Source organism: Phyllostomus hastatus, unplaced genomic scaffold (assembly GCF_019186645.2).
Source record: "Phyllostomus hastatus isolate PE091 unplaced genomic scaffold, TTU_PhHast_1.1 phas_contig_17, whole genome shotgun sequence".
Taxonomy (NCBI): Eukaryota; Metazoa; Chordata; class Mammalia; order Chiroptera; family Phyllostomidae; genus Phyllostomus; species Phyllostomus hastatus.
This window is the reverse complement of record NW_025333664.1, coordinates 38,689,043-38,708,955: the sequence shown is the minus strand read 5'-3', so window position 1 is coordinate 38,708,955 and position 19,913 is coordinate 38,689,043. Positions and strand designations below refer to the sequence as shown.

The 19,913-nt window shown below is 41.9% G+C and overlaps 1 protein-coding gene across 4 annotated transcripts in view; it reads right to left on the bottom strand.

Annotated features, from left to right (window-relative positions):
• DTD1 (D-aminoacyl-tRNA deacylase 1) overlaps positions 1-19,913 on the bottom strand; it is a 311,404-nt gene that overhangs the window by 246,377 nt on the left and 45,114 nt on the right. For all 4 annotated transcript variants that reach the window (XM_045833208.1, XM_045833209.1, XM_045833211.1 and 1 more), the window contains exon 4: positions 5,732-5,838. In XM_045833208.1, coding sequence (XP_045689164.1) covers positions 5,732-5,838 — 107 coding nt within the window. The remainder of the gene's footprint in view (positions 1-5,731; positions 5,839-19,913) is intronic.

Genomic DNA, 19,913 nt, shown 5'->3' with positions numbered 1-19,913 from the left:
CAGGAATCAGATGAAAGTGCTGGATCTTCCCAGGTAAAGACACTTACATACATCAATACACAAAAAAACTTGGAGGACAAGCCCAGGGCTATTAGTGAACCCCTAAAAGACCACTTGACCCACTTCATACCCCATCCTTACCTTCTCTTACAGACCAACTTATTAAAAAAGTCCTTTCAGTCAAACTGCACCTAAACCAGGGTATGCTGGCAAAACACTTCTGTGCAGTTAAGTGTTTTATCTATTGGGCAGTCCTCTGGAAAAAATTATAGAAAGAGCTTCATTTTTTCTACCACTTTCAGATCATTCTTTCTTCTCTGTGTTAGTAATGCAAATGTTTGAACAAGGCTTCCTTCAAAACACCACTGACCTAACCCAACATATTTCTATACTTACCCAAGGCTATAAACCTCCTAATAAATTAGCTAAAAAGCTAAGGATCCCAAATTTAAATCTTAAGTCTGTATAATTAAATTATTGTTTTGCTCAATGTACAAATCCACAGAAGGATAAATTTTACCCCCGCTCTGGGAATAAAATAAAACACTAGTTAATCTTCAGCAGGTCAAGTCAGTAAGGTAAGGAGTTTGCTTTTTTTAACACAATCACAAACAATATTAGAAGATTAAAATAACTAAAACTCTGCCCAAAATACACACACAGGAACAAACAAATAAAGCCCTTAAACCTTAAATGTACTAACTCATTAGTGTCCTGAAAGAGTTGTTAAAAGCAAAACAGATGTTTTGCTGTAGATGGAAATTAGAAATATTTTATGTGTCAAAGGTAAAAGAAGAGATCATAGTTTTTAATTATCAGCCATATTCTAATAGCAAGGAAGAAACTTCAACTTTTGCAATTTTGGTAACATATGCTATGGATATAAGAAAGTATGGTAAAGGTCAATAGATTGGTCAATCCATCAGTGGGTCCCCAGGCAGAAAAGCACAGTCATACATCTAGACACTTGGACAACTGTCTATATGGAAGCAAATTAAAATACTGAAATAAAAGCAACTGCTTGCACCTCCTGAACTAGGAATAAGCCAGCCTGCTTAGAAACATCTACAAGAATCCCAACCTTTCCTGCCAGCAATCTATGTACGTATGCCCCAGGCAGGGACCCCCACAACGGCAGGACTCAATATACATTCTGACTTCTGAGGGAGGTCAGGAGCCTACCCAGCCTGCACACCCAACCTTCTCTGGAGAAGGTTGTGCTATTTCCTAACTCAGGAAAGTGGGTTTTCATACTGAAAGAAAACCAGAGGTGATTCCCACAGTCCAAGAGGTTTGGCAGATGCCAACCCTGCCAGGTTGGGAGCCTTCTATATAGCAGGTAAGGTCCCAGGACTCAGGGTCACCACCATGCCCACCATGACACTGTGACAAAGATAAACAAGAGGAACAACAAAAACTCTGTAATGAAGAAGTTCTTGCTAAGTTACCACTTTTTAAAAATTTATTGACTTGAGAGAGAGAGAAACATCAATTTGTTGGTCCACCCATTCACTGGCTGACTCTTGTATGTGCCCTGATGGAGGATCTAACCTGCAACTTTGGCACAGTGGGACAATGATCTAACCAACTGAGCTACCTGGCCAGGGCCCACTTTTTTTTTTAGTAACACTTAGGTATAAACAAAGCAGCATTCTCAGTCAACATTTGTTCAAAAAATCAATGTGAGAAAATGAACTAGTGATTGGAATAGAATATAGGATATGGGTCTCATTTTGGAAACCAGACTCAGAAGCACACTCCTGTGGCAAGTCAACAATGTGAGCCTGGCTGAGATCATGTAAAAACTGAGTTGAAACCAACAGAAATCAGGGAACTACTACCTGGAGTTCAAGGTTAAAAATAGAATAAAAAAGGGAAAACATTAAATATTTTTCTATGAAGAAATGCAAACTTACAGGCATCAACATAATTCTTCTTTATATTCAGAATACTTCTCATTAGATTTGTCCCTCAAACTGAAATGTGCAGAAATTGTGAGCCCATCTTTGTGCACCTATGATGGGGCTGCCACTGTCCCCATTTCACCTTCTGGATTCAACAGCATGTATAACTGAAAAAGATACCACTGTCACTGTAAGAGCAAATAAATGAAATCAAATGGAACTCTTTTCCCCACTCCACTATCTACCCTACTTATATCTTCCTACTCCTACAGAAACCATGAATGTCTCAACAAGGACATTCTATGGTTTCCAGGCATCATGATGAATGCTTGCTGATAAAGCAAGTGTACAGAGAAAAATTATAGGTGAAGTGATGGTGATATTCAGAGAAGCATATAATTAAAAGCCCAAGAACCATTTTCACTGGTCAATTTATCCCAGTGATTTGTCAATAACCATGAGCTTATTCAAGGAATATTTGAAAGTTCATTTTTTTCAGCTCTTTCCAGCATTTCAATTTAGAGAGGCTTTCAAGTCCACTAAATAAATGAGAATATAAATAATTAATGGCAACATTATAAACTAGGTGGGCCCTGGACCCTCAGCCCCAGGAAGAGTCCCTCAGTTACAAAATGTCCCTTCTCACAAGGAAAATCCCCATCTGCTCTCATATACATGCAACCGCATCTATGTGAGACCCAGGCAAACACCTCCCCAACCCTCAGCTAAAGGGAAAGCATTTAAGATTAAAACAATAGCAAGATTAAATTTCTATCATTAGGAATGGCTGACTAGGGTGTTGAAATCTTCCAATATCTAGTCACCCACAGTAGAACTCACACTCTATCACTCTTTTCTAAGAATAATCAGGATGTTCCTACCAGAATCGTGTTCTTCCACAAAAATGCATCAGGGAGAACAGCTTGTGTTTAGTGGTCCTGCTACTGTTTCCAAGCCCTATTCCCATTAGAAGTATGTCCTTAAGAGCAAGAATATAATCTCTTCTTCCAACTTCTTCTCACTATCAAAACACATCATGGGACCCACAGAGCAGCCTATAAATGCACTGGACATAGTGCTGATGCAGCCATGGGAAAACAGGCATAGACTTCAGTGGTCAGTTCTGAAAAGAGATATGCGGTTAAGTCAGGCAAACAAATAGTTACCTTTACCAGCCCAGCTTTTACCAGCAGTAGCTGCACCACCCAGAAACAGAGCTCTGGGACTCTTACAAATAAAAATCTATTCCTATTTGCAGTACAAGCTTGGAAACAACAACTGAGAATGCCTCCTCTCTTCTGTATCCTTAAAGGTCAACTAAAACCTCCAGTGCCCTGGGAGGCCTATCCAACTCAGCAGTGACAGCAGTGGCATCAGCCTTCCCAGAACTCACAACATTCACAGATGTCACAGTTCACAGGACCATGACACACAATTCCAAAACTAACTACACCAGACTTACCTCCTGGGGAGGGCACAGCAGTGGACAAGACTCAGGAAGCTTAAATTTTATGAATGGTGTGGACAGATAAGGAACAAAGAAACAAGTAGATAACAGATGGTGCTAAGTGCTGTGAAACAAATCAGAGCAATATAACAGAGTAGCTGGCAGGACCTTAATTGGGATCAAGGGAGTCGGTCAGAGTATCTCCTCTGAGGCAGAGACACTGACACTGAGACCAAAGCCCAGAGGTAGTGTAGGAGGGTGCAGCCAGAGGGTCCCCAAAAGAAGGATTTGTAATGGGGTTCAGAACTCAAGGTGTCCAGGAAATATTAGAAAGATATATAGGATGTCCTCACCCTCCAACACAGGTGTGAGTTGGGGGAAGGGACACATGGAGCAGGGCCATTGAGAGCTGTTTTGCATAGCAACAGCTTTGCAGCTAACCTCTGGCATGGTCATTTAACACATCTATAACCTTCATTGGCTGCATAGATATGTTAAATAGTTGTGGCCATGCTCTGAGCCAGGAGCATGGAAGGAACTTCCCCCCAAGATGTAACTGGGAGGCAACTCCCCCTAGTTATAGCCCCTGCGTAAGAGCTGGGAGATGATTGGCTCCACGACATGGGGCCACCCCTGCGCAGACTCATGATGGCAGCCCAGTAAAGCTGGAAGAATATTTAAACCCAGATTCAGCAGCCATTGGAGAGAGGACCATGTGGCTGTAGCCCTGTAAGGAGGACTATGTGGCTGTGGCAGTGAGGAGAACCACGTGGCTTTGGCCAGAGTGGGAGGGACTCCCCCCAACCCCAGCCATGAGAAGAACCACCACGCAGCTTTAGCTGGAGATCCCAGCAAAACAGCTGATGGTGCTGGGAACTGAGGGAGGCCTACCAGCCGAGCATGGATTACTGGGAAGAACGGGGAGCTGCCTGAGCCACAGACTTCTATTTCTTTCCCTGAGATATGGTACCCCAGACTGGGCAAAGAGGGGAAGGAAGGACTGTGTGTGTTTGTGGGTGTTTTAAGGGACTTTGGGATTTGGATGAAGATATTAGGCCAGTACTTTAAGTCTGTACAGCATTAAATAAGCATTTCCTTTCCTTTTCACAAATCTCTGGCATTGAGAGATGTTTTTCCTGTAAGGCAGCAGACATAACAAACTTAAGAGGGTTCCTTTTGGTAATAGTTACCCCACTTGGCCCTTTGTTCTGTAATAATCATAGAAAACCCAAAATGAGAAACAGTACTCTTAAAAAGTGTCTAGGTCATGAACGAAAAGGAAAGGCAGAAGAACTGTTTAAATAAGGTTTGTTGTGTAGTTAAGAGTATCGTATCAATACTATTTCAATGTTTTGACAAGTGTACTATGATTATGAAAGACAGCAATATTTGGGGAAGCTGGGTAAAGAGTATATGGGTACATGACTCCTTTTTCAACTTTTCTGTAAGTCTCAAATTATTTCAATATAAAAAGTTTAAATTTTCATGTGGATTTTTTATTTGTGATTTCTTTCATGTTATCAGTAATTCTAGGAACCTCGATTATCACCTTTGAAGTCTAGCACCACTGTATCAAACATGTTCCTGCTTCTCTATTAATCCAAAGAATCAGTAACAAAAAGGTAATGCTCCCACTGGAAATTATAACTCTGAACAAGTCATATAGCCTTAAGTTTTTATAATACCTCCCCACACCTACTGCATCATTCTGCCTCACAGCATCTTAGCAAGGGAAGCAAGGAAGAAGAGAATGTCTCTTCATTTTTCATTTCTCTGCCTGTCCCTTCCCCCGTGTCTGGAAAGCTATTAAGTGGATATGTTCATTGAAGCCTTTATAAATGCTTAACAGCTATGAGAGCACACAGGTTACAAGGACTATCAACAGGTTTCCTTTCTCTTTTTTAATTCAAATTTTTTGTGAAAGCTTACAACGTTTGCAGCAAATCCTGGTCAGATATTGCTTTAGAAAAATGAGGTTTTATAAAGAACCTTGGGTGACACATCTGCTTGCTTACACCTGGGATAAAATCCACTCGAGGTTACTATTCCAAATGGGTGAATAGACCAGTCCAGGGGCAAGAAGAGTTGTGCCATTATTCTGCTGCCACCCAGTGGTGTGTGGGTGCCATAGCTCCTCACCAAGAAGAGCCCAGAGAAAGAACTGGGTTCTCTACAAAGGGCATTTATTTTCTTTGGGATCCAAAGTCAGGAGAAGATAAGGGAGAAGTGCTGTGCCTGCCTGCCACAGCACTAAGGAGCTAGGGTATAAATAAATATTAGGTTACTGCAATGAACTGTTTTGTCCACCACAGATTCAGAGGTGCTCCAGGGATTAAATTAAAGCCAAAAGATGTTACAAGCATCTAGGGAACAGACTTACCTGCTTTGGGTCAGACGTAGCAGCACTAGGAGCTGGGGATTCCAGTTCTATGGTCACAGGCCCATCGTTCTGAATGTGGACTTGCATGTATGCACCAAACTTGCCGTCTGAAAAAGCAATTTAAACAGTTATAAGAAATGGAGACCCCAGATTACCCCATCTAAAAAGCACACCTGTATCAGTGTAAGCAGAAACCTGGGGAGTACAAATGGTCCACCCCACCAGTAGTGAGGGAAATACAAAATTAAACAGAGGTGCTGCCACACACCCTACAGGCTTGGCAAGAATGAAAAGATCTGGTAACAAGAAGGGGGTGGGGGGAATATGGGTTAAGAGGACTGTAAAATGGCAGGAGAGTAAATTGGTATAACCATTTGGGAGGGCTTTTTGGTGCTGTATCAGTCAAGTTCAAGATGAACAATTCCTACAATCTTGGAATTCTACTTTGGGGACTCTGCTCTAGAATCTCTTTACATAAGGAAACATTCAAAGGTTCACTCTGGCAGTGTTTATTTAAAAAAAAAAAAAGTGGGCCCTGGTTGGCGTAGCTCAGTGGATTGAGCGCGGGCTGCGAACCAAGGCATCGCAGGTTCGATTCCCAGTCAGGGCACATGCCTGGGTTACAGGCCATGACCCCCAGCAACCGCACATTGATGTTTCTCTCTCTCTCTCTTTCTCCCTCCCTTCCCTCTCTAAAAATAAATAAATAAAATCTTAAAAAAAAAAAAAGTGGATACAATCTGACAGCCCCCTCAGTGGGGGAATGAATGCATAAACACCACCTTAATCCTCCATGGAATATTGTGAGGCAACCACATCTCTCAACATGGCAAACCTCAAAAACAATGCAATCTTTAAAAAATAATTTGTAAAAAGGACACATCATTGTATCATTTATGTTTCTAAACATCAAAAGCAAGTTATATTATTTATGGATATACATCCACATACGTTTGTATTTGTGTGTATCAAAAAAACATTGGCAGGAAAAATGAATGCAAAAACTGGATAGTAGCAACACATATACTGAAAAGAAGGCAGGAAGTGGTAGAATTTGAGACGGATCTAAAGTAAATGGAACCAACTAGGTAGTGAGTACACAGTTTTCTATTTTCTGTATGTTCCATATTTTTTAACAATTTAAGTATAAAGGAAAAGAAAGCTCAGGAGCTTCCCCAAAAATGCTCTCAAAAACTGCCATGTAATTGGCCCACAGGCCCACATAGTGTAAGGTAGAAAGGTGATCCTCCTCCACAACTGTGGGGTCAAAAGTCTGGTCAATCTAAAGATGGCACCTCAGGGCAGAGAACTGAGGAGACACCTCAATCTTCACAGGACAGAACTGCTCAGAGCTGGGGCTACTCAGCTCCTCCTGCCTCACATTCCCTCCTCACCCCACTGAGGCAGCAGAATCATCCTGTTCCCAGCAAATGCCCTGTCAAAATGGCTTTAGACTGCTCCAAAAAGAGTACCTCTGTGTGTCCTATTCCCACCTCTTTGTCTTAATATTCAGACCCACTCAATTGTATCTGATCAATCCCCAAAGGCTGAGCTACCTTTTAAACAAATATACTTTGAGAGATGATGTCACAGAATAATCAGAGTATCAACTCTGTCCATCCAAGGATCTCTGTTAAGTGCTGGGCCTAAACACCGCTGATGATACACATGGATGCTTACAGTAGGGAACACACCGTTTTTGACAAGTAGGGAGGGTTACTTGCATACCACCTCTGATGAATCCGAAATTAAGAAAAAAGTTGGTATGGGCCCACCCAAGCTGCCTTTTCATGTGAATGGCTGATCTTGGCTCATGCTTCACAATTTCCTAAAGCCTCTCAAGCAACAGCCAGACTCAGTGAGCCCCAGCCCCCCATACCTCTTGCTAAGTGGCCCCAGACCTGGCATTAGCAGCAAACAGCCAAGATTCACAGCTTGGCTTCACCTAGGAATCACCAAGCCCAACACAAGTTGCAGCCATCTCAGATTGCTTTATTGTTCAGGCAAGTTGGCCCCAGGCAAAATACAATGGAGGCTGACCTTGGCCTATACCACTCAGCAAACCCCAAAGCCTGTGAACCCAGTGGATAGCTATAGACCACATTGGAGTACCACCACCCTGCCCCTGCACAGACGATCCTCCACAAAGGGCAGAGGTTGGTGGTTAGTGGTCATAGCCAGTCCTTGCAGCTGACTGGTCTGGGTAAATCTCTCCCATTCACCTGCCAACAACAATCAAGGCTCAACTACAAGAGAAGGGTGTACTTAGTCTACACAATGGGCACATCTTGAGTACCCAGCTTGGGTGATAGGGGAGGCTGTGCCACTGGACCCTAAAGGATACCTACTACATTAGGCTACACTACCAAGACATGGAGTCAAAGCAGCTCTTCCTCATACATAGAAACAAACACAGGAAGGCTGCCAAAACAAGGAGACAAAGAAACACAGCCCAAACGAATGAGCAGATCAAAACTCCAGAAAAAGAACTAAAGAAAGTAGAGATAAATAATCTATCAAATGAAGAGTTCAAAACACTGTTTATAAGGATGCTCAAGGCACTTAGTGAGGACCTCAACAGCATAAAAAAGATCTAGTGAGAAATAAAGGATACACTAACTGAAATAAAGAAAAGTCTACAGGAAACAATAGTAGAGTAGATGAAGCTGAGAATCAAATCAATGATTTGGAACATAAGGAAGCAAAAAACCACCAATAAGAATGAAAGAAAAATCCAAAACAATGAGCGTAGTGTAAGGGATAGTATATGCAGGCTCTGGGACAACTTCAAGAAGTCTAAAATTCACATCATAGGGGTGCCAGAAGGAGAGGAGAAAGAACAGGATATTAGAAATCTATTGGAAAAAATAATGAAAGAAAATTTCGCTAATTTGGTGAAGGAAATAGACATGCAAATCCAGAAAACAGAGAATCCCAATGCAAAGAAGCCCACTCCAAGATACATTTTAATTAAAATGCCAAAGGTTAAAGATAAGGAGAGAATCTTAAAAGCAGCAAGAGAAAAGAAGTTAGTTACCTACAGGGGAGTTCCCATAAAACTGTCAGCTGATTTCTCAAAAGAAACTTTGCAGGCTAGAAAGGATTGCCAAGAAATATTCAAAGTCATGAAAAGCAGAGACCTACAGACAAGATTGCTCTACCCAGCAAAGCTCTCATTTAGAATGGAAGAGCAGATAAAGAGCTTCCCAGACAAGAAATAACTAAAGGAGTTCATTATCACCAAATCGTTGTTATATGAAATGTTAAAGGGACTTTTTTAAGAAAAAGAACATCAAAGTTATGAAAAATAATATGGTAATAAATACATATCTATCAACAATTGAATCTAAAAAACAAACTAAGTAAACAAGAACAGAGACAGAGTCATGGATATGGAGAAAGTTTTAATGGTTGCCAGAAAGGAGAGGGGTGTGGAATAATGGGTAAAGAGATGAGGGGATTAAGAAGTACAAATAGGTAATTACAGAGTAGCCATGGAGTTGTAAAGGACAGTATAGGAAATGGAGTAGCCAAAGAACTTATATGCATGCCCATGGACATGAACAATGGTGTGAGGATTGCCTGAGGGAGTGAGGGGTGATGGGTGGAGGTGGCAAAAGGGAAAAACTGGACAACTGTAATAGCATAATTAATACAATATGATTTTTTAAAAAATTGGGTCCACAGAGTACAGTTAGTATGAATCCTCAGAAACCAAGAATCACCAAGAACAGTCTGCTCCCACCCACCATTAAAGAGCAAAGAGAGCTTATGAGATCAAGTCCACATTTAAGAATCACTCACTGCTTTTCACTCACAGCAACTGTGCTAAAGACTGAAGACCCGACTCAAAGGCACAGACAGAAGGACACTCATGAACCCTGTGGTCTAGTGTGGAGTATGGATGGGTACATCATGACAATGACATAGTACTGCATGTGAACCCTGAGGGGTTTTGGCCCTGAGGCCAGAAAAGGGTAAAGTCCCTACTTTGGGGTTGAGAAGAAAATCAGAAAGGCTTCTCAGCTGAACCTACAGAGGTCCAAAGCTTGAAGGGCAATCAGGGCTCAGGATGGAAAACAGAGCAGGCCTAGCCCCTTACCAGCTCTGAGGCCTTGAGCAAGTTTATTAACCTCCCAATGGCTCAGTTTCTTGCCTACATAACAGTAATACTAACAAGAGGACCTATATCATGGTGAAAATCTAATGAAACCATACATGGAAGTGCTTGGGACAATGGCTAGGACATAGTGTGTGAAAAATCAGTGTTTGCCCTTATTATAAAAAGTCATGCTCAAGAGGCTTCACACAACCACAGCAACACTTCCCAAATGGTTCTGCCAGGTCTTCCTTGAATAAAGAATGCCACAGTCATATACTTCTGAAAACCATACTTGTTTGAACTCTCCCTTCTAGAATGTGAGGTACAGCAGCATACAGCAGGCTCTCAAGACACCGTGAAGTAGAAAAACCTATTTAATTTCTTTGCTCTGGTAGTTCCCAAACTTTCCTAGGCAGGTAGCCCTTATTTCAGGGGGAACATCCTTTATGATATGAATGACCCTCTGGGAGAGGCCAAGCAAGAGAAAATCAGTAAATGGATACACCAGCCTGGAGCAAGGCAGCCTGAAACCTAGAGTGGCTCTGCTCTCAGGTCCTGGGGTCCCTCCAACACCAGATCTACCACAGTGTGAGGTGACCTCTGTGAGCCTCTGTTGCCACCACCACAACCATACAGTTTCCACCTCTGATTCTTCCCCACCTAGTATCACTCCTTCAAATGATCTTTAACCTTACGGAAGGCCTTACACAGCAACTCTTGGTTTCCTCAGAGCACAGACAGCAGTATTGAAAACTATCAAAAGCACCCATGCTGTTTTCTATTTTTATAGGCAAGATTAATCTATTTCCTACTGGGTAACCAAATGTGCTCAAATAATGGTGATTTTCCATGATCTCCTATCAGGTTAAAATGGCCATTCAAATCTACAAAGCTTTTGTTTTATCCATGTCAGAAAGCTAAAAAAATATCAGCTGGGAAAGACATCATATGTTTAATTGCATGCTAAAATTATGGCTACAATTAGTAGAAAATTTCAGCCACTGCACTCCTCAGGGAAGCTGACAGCAGACTGCGGAGTAAAGGAATTATTTCCAACCTTGAATCCCTGTTGCCAGGATATTCAGCATATGTTTCGCCATGTGTATCATTGCAAAGCAATAAATTTATTTTCTTTTCCTGTTTCTCTTCAGTTAAGAACAGAGTTATTATCTGAATCTCCATTTGTACAGACAATAAATCCAAAGGCAGGTTTTAAGAGGTTTTAAAATGGAACCATTTTTTCCAGTCCAGATCAAAGAGTAAAGCCCCCAAGAAAAACTTTATTGGCCATGGAAAATAAAAGCACTTTTTTAAAATAATCTTAAAAGACAAAAACATCTACAAAACTACATCTGGACTCCAATGGTGATATAATCAAGTTGTTCTTACAAATATAAGTCCCAGGTTTCTCTGCAGAACTGGGGTAGAAACACACGTCAAACAGTTTGTGCTACCTTCTAAGAACAACTCCCCACTGGAGCCAAACCTGCTATGTCCTGGTCTCCAGCAAAGCTGTCCAAGGTCCCAACCCCCCAGTCAAGGCACCTCTTTTCCTTGCATAGCCTGATGTTCCCATACTTTTGAATAATTCTGGACCTACTGTGACCACCCTCAAGAAGCCCTGCCTACCTCTTGTGCCCAGTTTGACCTGGGATGATAACAGGTCATCCCAGGAAGTCATATGTATGAGAGTGCATGTGAGTTATACAGGCAGGGCAGTATACTACTATCACTCCTACTACTGTCCATAGTAGTGTATATCAAGGATAGGGGACAAAATAAGGGATAGGGGACAAAAAACACACTGGAAAAAGCATGCTACTTGAGAAAAATGAGGACAATAAAGCCCATGTTATCGATCTCCAGAGCTGGCCCTGCACAACTATGACCTGGCTGGGGCTTGGACTATCTCTGGGGTCCACACCTGGATGCCAGTACTGGACACTGAGCCTTGAGCCAGCCCATCTGAACACACCCCAAAGGCAGCTCCCACTGCCATCAAGGAGCACCCTTACCACCCAGGCTTCCTCTTTGTTCTGCCTTCAACCTATTCAGGGTATGGGCAGATGAGGAAGAGGGCTTTAGTAATAGAGATCCCAACATGGAATGCACAGGCTGGGAAGCAAGAAATCAAGCAAATGTGTGGGATTTGGGGGCTCAAAATAAGCACATGGAAAGGCTAGGGTCATGCAGCTGGAGGAGTTTAGTCTAGACAACCTGTATTACACCTGAAGTCCATGGAAGTATGACCCTGGCAAGCTACAAGTATTATGGCAGCTCTGTCCATGAGTACATAGCTGCCTTAATAGAGGCAGAGTGCTCCTTGGCCCCACCTCCTCAGAGGGCTCAGCCAATGCAAAGTGCCACCACTGGGGCAAGGAGTCCACTATAGGACTCCTATAGAGCTGACACAGCTCAAAGGACCTGAAAAGCAGAGGCAAGAGTTCTGGGAATCAGCAGAGACCAGCAGCTCAAGTAATGGTACTTCCTAAGTGATTAGGCTGGGGTAAAACTCGGCTATTGGAAAAAAGTTGCATTATAAGCCCTTTAGGCCCTGACAGCTGAGCTTCTCAGAGAGCAAGGGCCAAGCCCAGATGGGCAACATAAGAACCACTGTCCAATTCCACCCACATTCAGGGCCGTGGAGGGAACTGGAAAGGTGATCCAGGGACCCTTGTGGCTTCTTCCCAGGCTCAAGTCACCCTTATGGGTGGTCTCTGCTTGGCTCTTCAGCAGTCAAATCCACTCAAGGGAGATGCCTCCTCTAGGCAGCAAATGTCTCAGGTCTGGGACTCTGTGGCAAGAAGCACTGGGGGGAAAGTACTGTGGCCAAGGACAGTGAATGCCTACTCACAGGAAAGTGAGGGTGCTGGTCAGCAAATGGGGCCACTCAATTTCTAACTAGAGAAGTACCAAGGGAAATGAACATTAACATGGTAAATGTCTAGGACCAAAATTAACTTCTTGCTTGGAGGTTAAATCCTCATCTGAGCTCAAATTCTGAGGTCGTGGATTTGGTGTACCCCTTTCTGCACAACAAAGAGGCTCAAAGTATGGTTTTCTCTGACCACCAGCTTTGCTCAGATATCTTGAGCTCTGCTTAGGTCCTTGCCATCATTCTGCCTGGGATAACTGCGTTGAAGGTTACCTGGTCTCCTCACTGAGGAGTAAGTAAGCATGTGCAGGGACAACACAGTGTCTGAGGTCCCAAAGGACCTACATGGACCCATGGGAAACAGCTTATACACAGCTGATTCCATTAGGTATGGACATCCCTCCACGAAGAGCAGCAGAATGAGAAGCCAGAGTGGGCACTTTCTGAATTCATTTCTGAAGGCCATTTTATTTAAGACTTTAATTCCTATGGACTTGAATATGATATAGAATTTAAACTGGACCTGTAATTCTTCCCTGGGTCTGTGATAAAAGAAGAGGGTTTACATTCAAATTCCATGCATCTCCATGCTGATAGCATTTTATTATGAGTTTCTTATGCATTTTATTATTGGATCATATTAATATCATCACTTAAGCTCACTGCATAACCTCTGGTGTGATGGGCTGGACAATGTTCTTGGGCACAGTTGAAAAACAGACTAGGGAGTAAGTCTTTACTTTGGGAGAACATTGGTCTTGGAGGTGCTTCTATAGCAGAGTTATGACCCAGTTCAGAGCCTCTGGGGACAAAAGGCACACTGCAGGAGCAATTTTTAAGATTTCAAAAGTGGGATGATAGAAGATAGTGGCAGAGTAGGTAGAAGTTATACTCATCTCCTCCCAGCCCCAAACTGTAATTACAACTAAATTATAGAGCAATCAATTTGAATAAACCAACTGAAGACTAGCTAAACATAAGTCTTATAGCCAGGGATTTACAGAAGCCACATCAAGACAGACAGCAAGAGTGCAAATGTGAAAAGGGGTGGCCTCATACTACTAGTCATGGCTCAGAATCCAGGCAGATACCTCAGCTGCAGAGGTTCTCTCCTAAGGAATGTGGGGTCTCACCCCCATGCCAGCCTCCCAAGCCCAGAGCAACAGAGCAGAGAAGAGGTACTCACATAACATTTGGTAGTAAAAATCAGTGGGGATTCTGTCTACCAGGAAGAGACTGAAGTCTACTAAAGATACAGGCACCCTCTTAAAGAGCCAATGCACAAATCTCCTTCTCAGCCATTCACCCTAGGTGCACTAAGTTTTTCGAGGACAGACTGGGACAGATTGGGTTGTGTAGCTCTGGGAGGAGAACTGAAGGATCAGCCACCAGGATCTCTTTGCTAAGTTCCTCTCCCACACTGCTCACAGAAGACATCTTTCCTGGGGCCAACATTGCCCTCCAATCTGCATCAACCTAAGGGGACTGCACAACCCCACTCTCCCAGCTCCACTGTTGCCCTCCCTGAACTCAAGCCCTTCAGAGGAGTCTGCTGCCTGAGCCTATGGTACAGACTCTCTTGTAGGGATCTTGAGGGCAAACTCAAGGAGAATCAGACTGAGCTGTATGGCACTGGGGCAGAGACCATTTCCTCTCCCTGCCCACCTTGGACCAGAGAACCCCAGCCAGGCACTGCTGGACTGCCCCTCCCCCTGAGACCATAGTAAATCCTCTGAGCACTGGCTGGGAGTGCCCCACTGGAGGAGCCAGAGAACCCCTCTGAGCAGCTGCCTAGAGCACCTCGCACCCAGCGGCCATTGTAGCCCCTCAGAGACCCAGTCCAGAGCAGCCCACAGGAGTCCCTTCAAGTGCCGCCCCAGAGCACCCCCTAAAGCAGCCACAGTAGATACTCCAAGTGCTACCCTGAGTGCCCTGCTCCTCAAGGTCATAGTAATCCTTCAGCACCAGCCCAGAGGGGGCTCCAGCAGCCATAGTGATAACATGGCTCCCCATGGGAGATCTACTAGCCCCATGAGGCAAGAAGAATTAGCTCCACCCTTCATACTCCTGGTGGCCCCTGTCCTGCTGAGCCTGTGCTCCACAGTACTATCAGCAGCTGTGGCCAGCCTATTGCCCCTGCCTCTCAGTGCAGAAGACTTCCCAGTAGATCCAGGCCAACTCCAGGAAGAATTGAGTTGTGTGGCTCTTAGGCAGGGCCATTTTTCCAGTACATGCCTAGACTAAAGGGCCTGTGCAAAGCCTTCCTTGCACAAGGCCTCACCCTGATGAATCTTGAAACCTGACCCCACCACAAAGGTCTCTGGGCACAGTGTGTGGCAGCTAACCTTGGCTAAGACTGCTATTAAGAGGCCTCACACCCAGTACTGGCACAGAGTTTGCATCTGTATCAGTCTAATAAACATCACTCATCCCTACCTGGTGACTCACTGAGAGCCTCCCTCAAGCAACTTACACACTGCCAGAGGCTATTTCAGTAACTGAACCTAAAAGGCAGCTAACAGGAAAGGGAATATCTCAGGGAGTCTTAAGCCTTTTGCTAACCTGCCCCCTGAACTCAGACTCAGTGGTGGTGGAACCAAGAGGCCTAGCTGCTCACCAAGCAGCTAGGCCTCTTGGACCTGGGTGTGCGTGGGCCTAGGCCTCTAGGCCCACGCACACCTAGGACCAGCAAAGTCTGCCAAAAGGTGTGAATGGCTTTGTAATTTCAAACAGGTAGCCCAGGGCCCATCATTAGCAGTGCCTGACATTGACTAGCCCTGGATATCCTCCCTTGGTGCCCCCAAACTACCACAACAAATGGTTAATACTACATCAGAGCACAACCCAAGTAGCTCCACAAGCAGCACACACAAAGGGAGATCTCAACAGACACCAGACCTTGTTGGGCCATATGCAGCTTTTTGGAGTCTTCCCCCACACAACAGCTTATACAGTGTGCTAGGAGTCAATCCTTGTAGCCAAGTAAGGAACAGCCCCACCCAAGGACAGCAATCAAGAATCAACTACAGCCCTGGCTGGCGTAGTTCAGTGGATTGAGCTCGGGCTGTGAACCAAAGCATCGCAGGTTCGATTCCCAGTCAGGGCACATGCCTGAGTTGCAGGCCATGGCCCCCAGCAACCACACACTGATGTTTCTCTCTCTCTTTCTCCCTCCCTTCTCTCTCTAAAAAAAAAATAAAATAGATCTTAAAAAAAAAAGAATCAACTACAACAGGAGGGCTCATAAAACCCACACAAGAGACACTCCTCTACCACCTACCTCAGGCAATTAGGGAGACTGTACCTGTGAGCCCCACAAGACAACTACTACATAAGCCCACCTCACCAAAACATAGCAGATCTACTTAATACATAAAAACAAGTACAGGGAGACAGAGATAACCAAAATAGGGAGAAAAACATGCCCCAAATGAAAATAGAAAATCTCCATAAAAAGAACTAAGAAATGAAGGTGAGCAAGTTACCAGATACAGAGTTCAAAACAATGGTTATAAGAATGCTAAAGGAACTTAGAACTTCATTAGCATGAAAAAGGATATAGAAACCATAGAAAATAACTGATCAGATACAAAGAATACAATGTCAAAAATGAAGAATACACTAGAAGGAATCAACATCCAGCTACATGAAGCAAAGGGCCTAATCAGTGACTTGAAAGACATGGTATCAGAAAATTATCATAGCAGAAAAAAAGAATTAAAAAATTAAGATAATCTGAGACCTCAGGGACAATATGAAGCATAACAACACATGCATTATGAGGGTACCAGATGGAGAAGAGAAAGAATAAGAAATTAAGAACCTATTTGAAGAAATATGGCTGAAAACTTCCCTAACCTGGTGAAAGAAAGATACATAGATCCAAGAAGCACAGATAGTCCCAAATAATATGAACCCAAAAAGGTCCACACCAAAACACATCATGATTAATATGGCAAAACTTAAAGACAAACAGAAAATCTTTAAAGACAAACAGAAAGGAGCAAGAGAAAGGCAATCACCTACAAGGAAGCTCCTATAATAATGTCAGCAGATTTTTTAACAGAAACATTTCAAGCCAAAAGGGACTGCCATGAAATATTCAAAGTGATGAAAAGCAAGGACCTACAACCAAGACTACTCTACCCAGAAAGGTTATCATTCAGAATTCATGGTGAAATAAAGAGCTCCCCAGACAAGAAAAAGCAAATTGAGTTCACTATCACCAAAACAGTATTACAAGAAATATTAAAGGGCCTTCTTTAAAAATAGGAATGGAGGAGGAGGAACATAGTTATAAAGAATAAAATGGCAATAAATAGATACCTATCAATAATCACCTTAAATACAAATATATTATACGTGCTAATCAAAAGACAGGGTATCCCTGGCTAGTGTGGCTCAGTTGATTGGAGCATCATCCCATAGACAGAAAAGTCACAGGCTCAACTCCTAGTCAGGGCACACACCTAGGTTGTGGGTTCAGTCCCCAGTCAGGGCAAGTATGAGAGGCAGCTGACTGATGTTTCTCTCACATCATAGTCAGTCTCTCTCTCTCCCTCTCTTCTCATCCCTCCTTTCCCCCCTTCCTCCTTTCCTCCCTCCCTCCCAAATAAAACAAAAAGATACAGCATAGCTGAATGAATAAAAAACCAAGTCCCACATGTACGTTGTCTACAAGAGATGTACTTCACAACAAAAGATACACACACAAAAGGGGATGGTAAAGGATATATCATGTAAATGGAAACCAAAATAAAGCTGGGGTAGCATGCTTATATCTGACAGAATATATAGTAAAATGAAGACTATAATTAGAAACAAAGAAGGACACCCGACATAGGGGCACCTAAATATACAAAGCAAATCTTGATGAACATAAAGGGAGAGATCAATAGTAATACAGTCATAGTAGGGCATTTTAATATGCAATTGACATCAATGGATAGATATTCCAGACAGAAAGTCAACAAGGACAGCAACACACTAGACCAGATAGATTAAATTGGTATTTCCAGAGCATTTCACCTAATGCAGCAGAAGATATATTCTTTTCAAGTGCATGTGGAACATTTTCTAGAATAGAGCACATGTTAGGAGAGAAAACAAATCTCAATAAATTTTAAAAGATTGGAATTTTGTAAAGCATCTTCTCTCACAACAACAGTATGAAACTAGAAATCAATTATGAGGAAAAAAACCTGAAAAACACACAAATACATAGAGGTGAAATAACATGTTACCAAACAATGAATAGGTCAATGATGAGATCAAGAGAAAAGTCAAGATACCTTGATACAAATGAAAATGAGAACACAAAAACCCAAAACCTATGCGACATAACAAAAGCAGTCCTAAGAGGGAAATTCATAGCTATACAGGCCTACCTCAAGAAGAAAAAAGAATCTCAAACAAACAATCTAATTTTACACCTAAAGAAACTAGGGACAAAAATTAACAAAGTCCAAAGTGAGTAAAATGAAGGAAATAATAAGGATTAGAGCACAAAGAAATAAAATAGAGACTAAAAAAATACAATATAAAAGATCAATGAAACAAGGAGTTGGTTCTTTTAAAAGGTAAACAAGATTGACAAACCTTTTACAAGGCTCATAAAGAAAGAGAGAGAGAGAGAGGACTCAAATAAATAAAATCAGAAGTAAAAGAGAAATAACAACTGACACTACAGAAAATAAAAAGGATTGCAAAAAAAATATTACAAACAACTACATGTCAACAAGATGCACAACATGGTCAAAATGGATAAATTCCTGGAAACATACAATCTTCCAAAACTGAGTCAGGAAGAATCAGGGACTCTGAACTGACCCATAACAACTAATGAAATCAAAGCAGTAAGTAAAAAATTCCCAGCAAGAAAAAAAATTCCCACCTAGCAAAAGTCATGGACCAGATGGCTTCACAGGCAAATTTTACCAAATATTCAAAAAAGTACTATCACCTATCCTTTTCAAACTATTGAAACAATTCAAGAGAAGGGAAGACTCCCAAGCTCATTTTATGAAGCCACTATTATACTAATTACAAAACCAAATACACTACTCAAAAAAATTATAGGCCAACATCCGGGATGAACATAGATGCTAACATCCTCTACTAACATCCTGTACCAAATAGCAAACCAGATCCAGCAATACATTAAAAATATTATACACCATGATCAAGTGGGTTTGCTGCTGAGATTCAAGGTTAATATAATATCCACAAATCAATTATCATGATATACCACATAAAAATGAAGGATAAAATACATGATCATATCAATAGAGGGAGAAAAAGCATTTAATAAAATTCAGAACCCATTTATGATAAAAACTCTCAGCAAAGTAGAAATAGAACATACCTCAACATAATAAAGACCATATATGATAAACCTACAGCTAACATTTTACTCAATGGGAAAAGAACCTAAAAATGTTTCCCTTAAGAAAGTGAACAGATAGATGTCCACTTTCACCACTCTTACTCAACACAGTACTAGATGTCCTAGCCACATCAATCAGACAGAAGCATGAAATTAAAAAGAAAGAAGTAAAATTCTCATTATTTGCAGATGATATGATACTGTATATAGAGGACCCTAAAGACGTGACCAGAAAAATTGCTAGAACTGATAAATGAATTCAGTAAAGTAGGAGGATACAAAATTAACATTCAGAAGTCAGTTGCATTTTTATATACCAATAATAAACTAGCAGAAGGGGAAAGTAAGAAAACAATCCCATTTACAATTGCACCCAAAAAATACCTAGAAATAAATTTTACCAAGGACATAAAATTAAAGAAGATACAAATAAATGGAAGCATATACCATGCTCATAGAAAGGAAGAATTAATATCATTAAAATCAACACTGTACCCAAATTTGGCTATAGATTCAATGCAATCCCTGTCAAAATATTAATGGTATATTTTACAGAACTAGAGTAAATAATCCAAAAATCTATATAAAACCACAAAAAAAATAGCCTCAATAATACTGAGAAAAAACAAAGTTGGGGGTATCATGCTACTTGATATCAAACTATACTACAAGGCCCAACTAATCAAAATAGCACAGTAGTGGCATAAAAATAGACATATAGATCAATGGAACAGAATAGGGAGCACAGAAATAAACCCACATCTTTGTGATCAATTAGTATTTCACAGAAAAGACAAGAACATAAAATGGGGTAAAGACA